The sequence below is a fragment of the Watersipora subatra genome, chromosome 1 (assembly GCF_963576615.1).
Source record: "Watersipora subatra chromosome 1, tzWatSuba1.1, whole genome shotgun sequence".
NCBI lineage: Eukaryota > Metazoa > Bryozoa > Gymnolaemata > Cheilostomatida > Watersiporidae > Watersipora > Watersipora subatra.
In genome coordinates, this window is record NC_088708.1 from 72,088,550 (window position 1) to 72,100,815 (window position 12,266).

The 12,266-nt window shown below is 36.5% G+C and overlaps 1 protein-coding gene across 1 annotated transcript; it reads left to right on the forward strand.

The window, feature by feature from the left end:
- The first annotated feature begins 60 nt into the window (after positions 1-60).
- LOC137385645 (WD repeat domain phosphoinositide-interacting protein 2-like) lies at positions 61-11,817 on the forward strand. Its single transcript, XM_068072153.1, has 10 exons — positions 61-216; positions 4,946-5,028; positions 5,716-5,885; positions 6,546-6,737; positions 8,112-8,204; positions 8,339-8,409; positions 10,133-10,240; positions 10,400-10,675; positions 10,948-11,051; positions 11,262-11,817. Exons 1-10 carry the CDS (start codon positions 143-145, stop codon positions 11,363-11,365), a joined length of 1,275 nt encoding a protein of 424 aa, XP_067928254.1. The 5' UTR covers positions 61-142; the 3' UTR covers positions 11,366-11,817.
- The last annotated feature ends 449 nt before the right edge of the window (positions 11,818-12,266 follow it).

Sequence of the window (12,266 nt, forward strand, 5' to 3'; positions counted from 1 at the left end):
ATTGGCTGTTCTATAGTGCTCATGCGCAAGAGTGTCGGAAATCCTCTTGTTTTGGTCATCAGCTGAAACTGGTCATTATTTCAAGGGCCACGCTAAGTGATTGCAGTATTGTGATATATTTTGAACGCCTTACGCTATTGATATGACTTCGACAGCAGGTCGTTTTCTTGAAGATGAAAAACGGTTGGGTTATGTTGGCTTCAACCAAGATAGTTCGTGAGTATGCTTGCATCGAAGATGGTTTGCTGCGAACTTGAAAACACATTAGCTTTTCTTTGTTTACTTCGTGTTGATCCGATTAAATAGCATTCGGATGAAAACGTCGTTTTGCATTTTTTATTTTTGTGTTTTCCATGTCAGTGACCAAGTATTTTCTTACTAAGAACACAGCTCTCCTTTTCAATGATGCTATATTATCAGTACTACTGACCTTTGAGCACGTGCTTTCTTTCTTGTTTCCATATAAAATTGAAGACGACAATACTACTTATACTACTACACTAATAGATAACTCATTAACCTTTTACCGTTTTTGAGTGTGATACAGACTCCTGTGATGGGTATTAGCTAGTGTGCAGCTCACCTAGTTTATTGCCAGAGCCAACTAAAGCAGAGGTTCTCAACCAGTAAAAAATTCCCCTTATAGGGAATTTTGAATATACAAGGGGAACAGAGAGGTTTTTGATTTGTTAAATTTTTATTTTATGTCCTGCAGGGCTTGAGTTTCATCATTTAACATTTTGGTTTTATCTATAACACTAGTTGCTAATAACGAGCTACTAGTCAGAACCCAGATATATGCGAACACATCCATCCATATTTTGATTGGATAGTAAGGTAACTTAGTCATAAACTCATTCACCGCCATGCTGAAGGTCATGTATTGTTATGCGTTGTATGCGTGCTGTATAAAAATTAATAATATGTTGTATGTTTAGATATGAACAATAAAATGCGATTATAATTTGTATCGGTTGTTTTCAGTCATGTGAATTGAATGTGCACGAGAATCAAATTTATGAAAAGGCATAAGGAGGAGCGAAATGATAAAGGTTGGGAACTCCTGAACTAAAGCATTGATCCAACTTGTTTTGTTAAATGTTGTCTTTTGAGCCTTCAGTGCAACTCGCAGGAAAAAGCGTACAGTTTATGCTGCAGTTAGAAGCTATTATTGCTTTTTTATTTTTTTCTTAGTAGACAAAGCTATACGGTCGATGAAGATGTAGTATTGGACAGGTTATTAGTTGAATTCATAGAGTATAACCGTATACATAAGGAATTTAAGACCATTAAAAATAAGAATGACCATTGACCAAGTCAAAATGTCAGTAAAGTTTTGGTAGTTTTCATCAAACCAAACTCTGCATAGTAACTTTGATCTTGAATAAAAGGAACACACGGCATGCTGTATATGTATATACCGTATATTTATACACACATATGCCTCAGAATTTCATACAAAATAAGTTGCGTGCATATCGAAATTGTGTTAAAAGTGTTTTCACCGTACATCAATTGTAAGATAGCGTATGTTTAGCTGTTAGAGCTGGTACAAAGTTATAAAGCTTTGTACCAGCTCTAGCAGCTGTACATTATACAGCTCGTACCATTATACAATTTGTCACATTTTATACAACTTATTGAGAGTTTGCCTATTTTACATGTATGAGAGTTTAATTGTATCTACTCAGATACTATTCAGATGTTGTATTTAGGCTGTATAATAAATATCTTAAAAATTTGTCAAATTTGGCTCCAAGTACTCAGCAGATTAAACTGACTGCCTGCGGGGGTGTTACAGAATGGAATGGATGGAGTTGTATGGGGTCAACAGATAGAGGGAGTGGTGTTTTTCTAATACAGTAGTCAGTAATACTTCAACTTACGAGTGCTCCAACATACGAGAAACTTGAGATACGAGCCAGCTTTTAAGCAAGTTTTAGCACTAACATACGAGCCATGTTTGAGATACGAGCACTTGAGTCAGTTGCCAAGTATGCCAGATGTGTTTTATGAGAACAGCAGCTCTCTGTATTTTTCAACTGCTCAGGTTACACTTTTGTACTATGTTTTTTGTGCACGATTTTCAGTGCAGAATGATGTGAATTAAAAGTACTCTGCGTAGACCGATAGTTTGCCAGTAAAATGAAAGATAATGCAAAGAAAAAGCAAATGATAACAATTGATATTAAACGGAAAATTGAAAAATATGCGAAATGTCTATGCGTGATTGAGCTAGCTCAGCAATATGACAGAAATACATCCACAATTATCAAACAGAAGGATTATATTCAGGGCATTTAGTTCGCAAAAGGACCAATCATAATTTCTAGACGGCGCAGCGATCTTCACGATCGCTGATAGAGAGACTGCTCAGGCATTATAAACAATTGGCCGGTGACAACGTAACTGAAACGATGCTATGTGAAAAGGTCGGTGCTATCTATCAAAACTGTAAAATAGGCATTCGGACAAGTTGGCTAGTAGTCGTGCATTAACCCTTTGTGACGACACCTGTGTTTGTCCTAATCACATCATGTTGAAAGGGTGACAAAGGCAAAAGTCCTTAGATAGGTTTATCTTAAAACGGCCGGCTAGTCGTAAAAGCGAAACAAAGGAGAAATTAGCTAACTAGCGAGAAACTTCAAAGTATGAAGGCCGAAGAAATTTTAATTATGTTAAGTTAAAAATGAAAGTTTGCTTTTATGTTTGCTTCTAAGTTTGTCTTTTAAGACTTTGATAAAATCCAAATTTATCAAAGTCAACTGTTGTAATGAAGGATAACTTACATCTCCCTCCCTGGTAAATGTTAGTGTTAAGTGCTATTGTATGTATTTAATTTTACATTTTAATTAATCACATTTCCTTGCATTATTTCTTATTTGTTGCTTTTTGAAAGCATGTGGTAAGTTAGGACAATAACCAACATGTTCTTTCTGTTACAATATCTTGTTTTGAGTGTTTTATTTGCATTTTTTAGAGTATGGAAACCAATCAATATATATTTAATTGTTTTATATATAAATAAATTGCACCAACATGCGAGTAAATTGACATACGAGCTCAGTCTCGGAACGCATTAAGCTCGTAATTTGAAGTATGACTGTATTTTTAAATGCTACTGGGCTGCATTGTCTTTATTTTAAGCTATCTGACAGTTTCTTTTGCCAACATTAGGTTTGTTTTTACATTTTTATGTATCATCTCACGCAGATGACTGATTAGTGTAAAAAGTATGTGGTGAAGGTTACTAGCCCTAAAACATTGTTTTAGCTGTGATTTTTCTTAATAAGATATATATCCATATATATAAAATTAAGTAGGATGAAAGTTTACGTTCAGTTTTAAACAATTTTATTACTAGTAGTTCATATTGCTAACACTATATATTGCTAACACTTATATATCCACTGTCGTGGATATATAAGTTGAAATAAAAGCATAGGTGTTAAAATACCTGAAAGCATCGCTGATAAGTAGGATTACAATTAGCAAGCAATGCGATGACATTACAATGTAATGAGACAAAGCTTAATAATTTAGGCGTTGAAAAGTTAGTTTTAAAATTACTCAAAAGGAATCTGCCAGCATGTCTACATGTTGATACAAGCTCAAGGTCAAATAGAGTTGACGTTCAAATAGAGGTGGCGTTCAATTAGAGGTTTTACGGTGATTTCTGTTGATAATCATTCAAACAGGTGATTAGCAAAGTCAAACATATGACAGGCCAGTTATCCTAAACTGTTTTTGGGTGGAGGTTACATTGTATTGGTCGGTTTCAAAACAATTTTAAACTTTAAAAATATTTAAAAATATATTTATAAAGAATGCCCATGTTTTAGCAATTAGATGGTTTCGTTATATCATAGTCAACCAAGTATCACCTGATTAAATACAAAGGGCTTAAGCTTAAGCACTATCAGTAAAGGAAAGCATCAGACAAATTAGTATTCATGCAGACTTCACTAGAACACCTAAAAATTCATTAATTTCCTTGCTGGGTGTATTAAATAATACGTTTCTCACAAGGTACATCCACGCAATGTCAAGGTAAATTCTGTTTACTATCTAAAACTGTTAGTTCCAAAGAAGCAATTTATTTTGCCATTCTTCATCTTCGCAAGTTTTCTCTGAACTCAGGTTAGTGCTAAATCTCAGAAGTCATAAAAAGATGCCTGCATGCTTACATAATGATTTAATGGCATATAGAGCAATGTAATTTAGACTGTGTTTCAAAGATGTTGAACCAAGCCGCATCAACCAAGCTTTAGGTAGTGATTGTAACAGCGGTACAACACACAAGGCTGTTGTAACATAACAGTAAAAACAACTCTAGTGCTTCTGTTACGTCTTTATTAAACTTATCCAATTTACTGATTGGAAGTTTTTTCTCTTAACAACTTTGTCTGTGATGATCACTGCATTGCACTGCATATGCTCCATGGGAATTGTCAATCTGTCTAGAACTAACTGCAGACAAAGAAAGTTGTAAACTCGTAAACTAGATTTCTGCCAATCGCCCTTTAGATGGTCCTTCCGGTTTATTCTGGTTGTGCCTCTACTAAGTTGCAATGTTAGTAACATGTCTAGTAGAAGTGGGAATTTTTTTCAAGTTTTTTTAGGCTAAATAAAAATAAATTCTCTTCTTGCTTTAATTTTCAATGAATAAGAATGCAGCTTTTAGTACAAGCTAGATATAGCCATTGAAATCTTGGATGACTATTGTTTTTATTTGTCGATCAATCCTTTGTAGAACCCAAACTTTGAAAGAGTAAGTGTCATAGGGAAAGCTTCCTTCAAATGATCAAATCTTTGTAGTCAGGCAATTCTCTACACGCCACGTAATTAAAGGGTGTCTCCAAGAACCAATCCTCGAAGCTGTGATTATTTAGTCTCTGACCTTCACAATAAACGGCTGGTAGCTACTCCATTCTGTCTATTTTAGATCGCTGTCAGTAGGCACCAGAGATGGCTATCAGCTATATTCTCTCAACTCTATCGATAAGTTGGAACTTATTCACTCTTATGGTGGGTAATGCAAGCTCCATCATTTATGATTTTCATAATAGAAGCTCAAGTGGACTACAGTTTGTCTGTAGAAGAGATGACGTACACCTGTATGTTTTCATTTATCTCAAATTATGCGTCAACTAACCAGCTGAAATGGGCAGTTTCAGTATGCAAACTTTTATGAGAATTTATATGGCTTCTCTTGTTTAAACATTGATCACCAGGCAGTCTCGCTGACTGCAACTGAGCTTTAAGTCTGGTTCCCATATACCCCGCAGAGCACTGGCGACAGCACCGCAGGTTATTGCAATGAAATGTGAACCTACACGCCAGGTATCGCCGGTAGTTGTTGGCAGTCAATGCAAGAGTTTAGCGTTGTTCAAATTTCATGAAAAGTCGCAGGCAAAACTTTCCCAAAATGCACTGTAAAGGTGAAGGTTACCATTATCAAAACGGCATGGCAAACCAATATTTTATGAGATTATTTGCGATGCAGCTTTATATGTGAACAGAAGCTGTCTAGCATCGCACACGTTTTGCTGCGCAAATTACCGTCGGGGTGTCGCAATCGAAGTGGAAACCAGGCTTCACAAGAACATTGTAGAATCATAAGCTGCGCTATCGCTGTTGTTTATTTATCACCTCGCTATTTCAGTAAGATGTTCTGTATTGTTTAGTTGTGATATATAAAGTTTTGTGTTGCAGTCGGGGAGAAAGATTTGTCTATCGTGGCAAGGCTCTTCTCAAGCAGCCTGATAGCTGTCGTGAGCTTGTCAGCACCTCGCAAACTTAAAGTCTGCCACTTCAAGAAGGACACAGAAATCTGCAATTACAGTTATTCCAACTCAATTTTATCAGTCAAGTTGAACAGACAGGTGAGAAATTATGTACAGCAAGGCGTAAATTTTTGAACAGACAGGTGGGAAACGGTGAATAGACAGGTGTGAAATGGTGAATAGACACGTGAAAAATGGTGAACAGACAGGTCAGAAATGGTGAATAGACAGGTGTGAAATGGTGAATAGACAGGTGTGAAATAGTGAATAACCAGGTCAGAAATGGTAAACAGTCAGGCGAGAAATAGTGACGAGCCGGGTGAGAAATGGCTAACAGACAGATCGGAAATTTTTGATTTTATCATTCATTTTAAACAGGCCAAATAATCTCTGTTATTCCACGGAGTGACGCTCCAAGTAAAACAGCTTTTTCTACCAGAAGTTGGTAATCTATGTTGAAAGCAGTAAAACTTGAAAGTTGTGCCATTATTGTAACGATTTCAAACCCATTTGTAATTTAACCCCAAACCATATACGGTAGTTAAAAGGCCTCGGTGTTGTAATACTCTTCAAGTGACATGTCCTTGAGATTTTTGTAGTTTCATGGTGATGCATTGCGTGAACTGATGCTGGAACTGTGTATTGGCAGCCCTGAGCAATGTTATGTGTGTTTCTATTCAGTTGTACTCCTTGCTAACATCTCATAAAAAGGTAACGAGACGTTAAAGCGGATACCAAGTAATTACAATTTTACTGTAGAGACTCGTAGTGTGTCTCGAGGAGAGTATATATATACACAATATCAAGGACATGAAGGTTATACACACCATCAGTTCCACGTCTCCTAACCCGGCAGGTATTTGTGATCTCACGCCAAATGAGCGATCATATCTTGCCTATCCCAGTACCTCTCAGGCCGGCACACTTCAGATTTTTGACACAGAAACTTTGGTAAGGCGTTCGATTTCAATTGCTTTCCTCAGAACATAGCATCAGGGATATGTTTGTTTGCATCGATCATTGTTTCCACTTCTATAACCAACAGAAACTGTTGTAAAGGCTTATCGCATCTGAGTTTTTCGAATGATAATGGAAGGTGAATTCTGAAAATGATTTTTTTGAAGCATGGCTATATTCAAACCTGTTGTGGTCAATTACTAATCACTTATTCGTGTGATATCGACCAAGAGTGTTCAAACTTCCATCGGGCATAGAGTTGTGATATTAGTTGGGATGAGCTAATCTTTGCTGTAATTATTTGTCAATTTAAGAATTTTTTCCAATTCTTGTGAATGTGGAATGGGAATTTTTGGCGCAGACATTCTGGGGCATAACGTTTTGGCGAGAAAATTTCTGGCTCACGTTACGAGTTCAGAATTTATGAGTCTTTTGTTGTGACTCGTGGCTCAACAAATTTTAAATAAAAGTGCAAGGGAAAAACTTTTACATAATGGTTACATTTACATACTTGACAGATGTAGTTCACAAGATCCTTCCATCAAATTCTAGCCATGTGAACGTAAAGATTCATGCAATAAAAGAATCCACGCTAAAGATGTTGAGGTGATTAATAAAATAAATCAGCATGGCCACAACTCTTCAGTTGCATCAATTGAAGCTGCTCGCGTTAATGTGCAACAAGTCAAATACGCCGAACTGAAATTAAATTTCAGTCCATTTTTTCTTTGTATTTCGAAGAAAACAGTATTTATGTGTGAAGTTTAATAAATAAAATAATGTTTTTTGCATTTTGTTATTATCATCAGGTTATTTATTTCTGTATATGAGCAAAAATAATTTTTAATATAAAAAAGTCGCTAAAAGGTCTGGCACCAAAAAGTCCTGTTCCAGAAAGTCCTAGATCAGTGAATGATCCTTGGTAAGGTGTTTTGCGTTCTGTTCGGATGATATTTTGTCATTTTAAGCACGATGGTAGCTGCCATATTTCAAAATACATTCTGTTTTTTTTTTCAGTTGGTAAATCACATTTTTTGGCTTACATGCTGCAATGCAGGCACTAAATTTGCACACCTACAGGCTATCCAGAAACCAAGGAAGTTGTCTTTGGTCAGATATTTATAGTTTGGTTGTATCGAGTGAGTTATTCTTTTAGTTTTATGTGAACTGGTATAATTGCTGGTAATCCATTGCTCTGGCAGACTGTTTATAGCTAACAAATTTTCTTTTCTTTGCAATAGAGAATATTCCAAACCGTCCAATGATATTGTATGCGTATTGTTTTTAAAATATACAATGTAATGGCATTTGATAAAGCCCTGTTCGCAATAGACTTTTTTTCTGTTAATGCATTTTTTGTCGTTTTAGAAACCGGTATCAAAAATAACGGCTCATGATAATCCTCTCGCTGCCATGTCATTTGACAGTACTGGCTGTAGAATTGCTACTGCCTCAGAAAAGGTTTGTACTCTAACATCTTACTGGAGTTGTGCTATCAACTTGTCTCTCAGGTATTTATAAATTTATCCACTATCAACTCTTCTTCTTAGTCTATCATTCTGTACATAGACCTCTACATGATAATATGCTTACAGGGTACAGTCATCAGGGTTTTCTCTGTGCCAGATGGTGCTAAATTATGGGAATTTAGACGTGGAGTGAAAAGGTAGTTTTATTCTCTCTAAAGCTGTAGTGTCTAGTTGAATACAAAGTGCTGTCACCCGAGAGGCAGAGATATTATTGGTTAAAGGCACCGCTATTCATTAAAGGCTTATATTATTAGTTAAAAGGTGGCACTATTCATTTAGCAGAGATGTTATTGGATAGAAGATGGCATTATTCAATAAACAGATATTATTGGTTAGAAGGGGGTGTTATTGCATAAGCAATGATATTATTGAATAGAGGATTTCTGTAATCGGCTGCCACTGGCCATTAAATGCATTCAATCAATGATATACAACCCCCACAGGATAGGCGACGGCGATCATGTGGGCGGGGCCTAATGATCGAGCTCTGTAAGGACGAACCCGAACACGGCACCTGAACACACAAATATGCTGATTAAAGCCCCTTGTAAATTTACAAATATTGTGAACAATAGTGATTATTTTACTTATCTGTTGAATTCATTTTGTTGTCAAATAAATATAGTTGCCCAATATTGTCACTGTTATAATCAGTTAGTTGCTATTCACAAGCATTCGTGATATTAATAGTCGCAATCGTAAAATTGCCCAAATTCAGTTTTATATTTAGATTTCGAGTATGAATACTACACTGCACAGCTTTGCCTGGAGTCGCATCTTATTGGCCAGGTAAAACAATGTGACAACAATAAAAGGCTGTCATTTTATATTAGGGTTGGCAAAATATTAATCAAAAACTAGGGAAAAAAGGTCGTTGTTCGGGTGATTTTGGGTAAATTATATTCAACTTTAGGCATATACTACGACCCCTACCGATTTCGAAATTAGTAAAGTAGGTAATTTGAAATGTTTTATTCTCCATGGATCCGTTTTTCGGTTTGGTGTCACCCCTACATTGTAGAAATTCAAAGTTTGCTATTGTGAACTGCAGGGTTTACTGAATGAACAAGATAATGACACAATAACTGCGAGTCGTGTTTTCCAAAACCTAATAAGGCGAAGCGACCGCCCCGCGAGAACTGTGTTAGCCTAAAAACCAAGGCTAGCACAATCCGAACAGAGCTCAATCATTAAACGCGCCTACCCTAGGACACATGTATTCAACTCATCTAACTTTCGCGTTTTCGCGGAGTCATCCTCTCATGAAAATTTCATGCGCGAAACTAAACTATCATAATGAACGAGCGAAAACGCGAAATTAAATAGCTTTGTTCAGTGATAGTCCAAGAAACAAATGGCAGCAAGCGATCAAATTGCATTATTAATCTCGCCCACACCATTCTACCTGCAGTTCACAATTACAAACTAGTCCCAACTTGAATTTTTTTTTATCAGTGAACTCAACCTGAGGAATCTAATTATGTTTGTTCCACTGCATTTATTTTCACATCACTATATTTTCGCACTCATCAGAGTTGCGAAACTAAGTTGCAGCGAAATTTTACTCTGTATACTATACTACTCACGAAACTAAATACTAGCAAAATATAAGTGTCTTAGGGTATATGATAACCGTCACCAATCCTGGTGGTTTATATCATTGATTCAATCTTGACCCGTCATACATTTTACTTATGAAAATATATTCGGTAGACATCATTATTGGTTTATGATTTGTCTACCATGGTTAACCTTGTTGATTTCTAAGCTGATCAAAGTGACTCTGTTGGGCACTAGCAGGCTGGCTTGCAGATCGCGGAATTGGTGCTATCAAAGCTACCAATAATTTGTGTTTTGCAGATGTGTAACTATATCAACACTGGCTTTCAGCTCTAATAGTTTGTACTTAGCTGCATCCAGCAACACAGAAACTGTCCACATATTCAAACTAGAAAAGAAAGAGGAAAGGTAAAATATTTGTTCATGAAATATCTGCTAGTTCCTGTCACTGTGGTTGCAAGAGATTAATGTTGATGCCGATTCAGAACTGCCTTCGGCATCGTATCAAGTTGTCATAACATAACCATATGAATAGTAAGTATAAAAGTTTGTCATATCATGCTACAGCACACCGGTAGAAGAAACCCAGTCATGGGCAGGATATTTCACAAGCGCATTAAAGTCGTCAGCAGCGTACCTTCCAACTCCGGTCACTGATGTCATAAATCAATTCCGGGCATTCGCTACCTGTAAGCTAGAACACTCGGGCCAGAAGACAATATGCGCTCTGCCCATCATACAAAAGATGCAGTGCGTATTGGCCGTCAGCGAAACTGGTACACTTTACGTTTACACAATAGACCCACTGGAGGGAGGAGAGTGTCACCTAGTTAGGAAGCATATGTGAGTAGATCATATTTCTATAAATCTTCACCAATGTTGCGCAGAGGAGCTTATCGTTTGAACGCCTGCCTGAATACTGCATTCACTTTTTTATCAATTGATCACTTGGACATTCGTAATTGTAAATTGTTTCTTTCTTTAGAATTTGCAGCATTGTTCTTCAGTGTACAAAAATAGCTCTCATGGCATTAAATAACTGGGGTTTTCGTCTGAGCTGCATCAAAATGCAAAGCTGGACAACGTCTGCTGTAGTATTATATTATTTCCTACAGAATTGGAGGAGGCTCCTTGCTTTGTAAAGAGGAAACTGAGGAGAGGCCATTGGCGTGCCCATCTAAAACTGGAACCAAGTCTTCATCAGATTCCCCTCCCTCAGGTAGCTAATGAGATTCCGGAATCCAGACAGTATAAATAACTCAGTCCCATTAAACCTAACTAGTGTTTTCTACATTCTTTGAAGTAGTATGTCACTCCACTTAAACTCTTGACAAGTTATGCTAAGGTGACAAATTGTCTAATACGAATAATTTGAGAAGTTTTGAAATATAGCGTTAGGTTAACAATGTGTAATACTGAATCATTTTAGACTCTCAGTCATACCAGGATGTGGAACCTCCTGGCGGTTCACCATCAGAAACACTAAAATTAGATGACGACTCCGAGTTTCCACCCATGTCACAGGAGTTGTAGTGTTCAAAGCAGCTATTGAGAAGCACCCTCGTTACTCTTAACGAGATGAGCGCTGATTTGCTGCCAGTTTCTCTTGATGTTCAAGTGATGCCAGTCATGCAATTTTGAGTCATTTGGAGCCCAGTCAAAGCTGATATGCAGCATTATTATTGTGCATAAGATATACTTTCCTGATACATGTCACTGTCATAGGCCCGCTGACAGTGCTTTAGTAGTTTTGCCTCTTGTAAACATCATGTGGTACCAGTAGTAAATTGATCTGCGCAGGTGAATTTATCACCAGCTGTTTTCTAGTTTTCTATATTTCGCTATATTATACGAAGTAAAATTTTATATTTTAGCTCAATTATTGTGTATGTTACTAAAAATATGATTTTTGTATGTTCTACTGCGCACAATCGTGAACTGGTATTAAACAATTTTCTAGGATAATATAATTCTATTGAAATGTAGCTGATGAACAAATAAGCGAGGCTGTGTCCCGATGCTAAGAGTTAATGACTGTACAGATGTTACACAAACCTTTCACTGTATGCGAGCTAGTGTATTCTGGCTGCTTTTATAGAGGATTTGTGTGTTAATTTGTTTAATATCTGCTTTGTTCATGCAATACAGTTTTGGAGAACTGAGCAATTAAGCTTTTATCAAACACTGAAGACACTGCGTGAATTAATTCTGTTAATTGATACTACAAATGGCGATGAATGGGGGCATTGTTTTGACATGAGTAAAGCAGACACTGACCAGTGTAAGATTCATAATAAAATTGCAAACAAAAAATATTCTAAACATTACAAAGAGTTACTTGAAAATTGTAGTGAGATAAAATGCTTGTAATGACATAAAAAATTAAATATCGGAGTCGAAAATAATACCACATATAGAACATAAACCATTTGCA

Excerpts from the sequence above, each read along its gene's own strand:
- LOC137385645 (XM_068072153.1), top strand. The coding sequence starts at position 143 with ATGACTTCGACAGCAGGTCGTTTTCTTGAAGATGAAAAACGGTTGGGT. Across the intron at positions 5,886-6,545 it reads CAGTCAAGTTGAACAGACAG|AGACTCGTAGTGTGTCTCGA; the intron begins GTGAGAAATTAT and ends ATTTTACTGTAG. Across the intron at positions 10,676-10,947 it reads CACCTAGTTAGGAAGCATAT|AATTGGAGGAGGCTCCTTGC; the intron begins GTGAGTAGATCA and ends TATTTCCTACAG.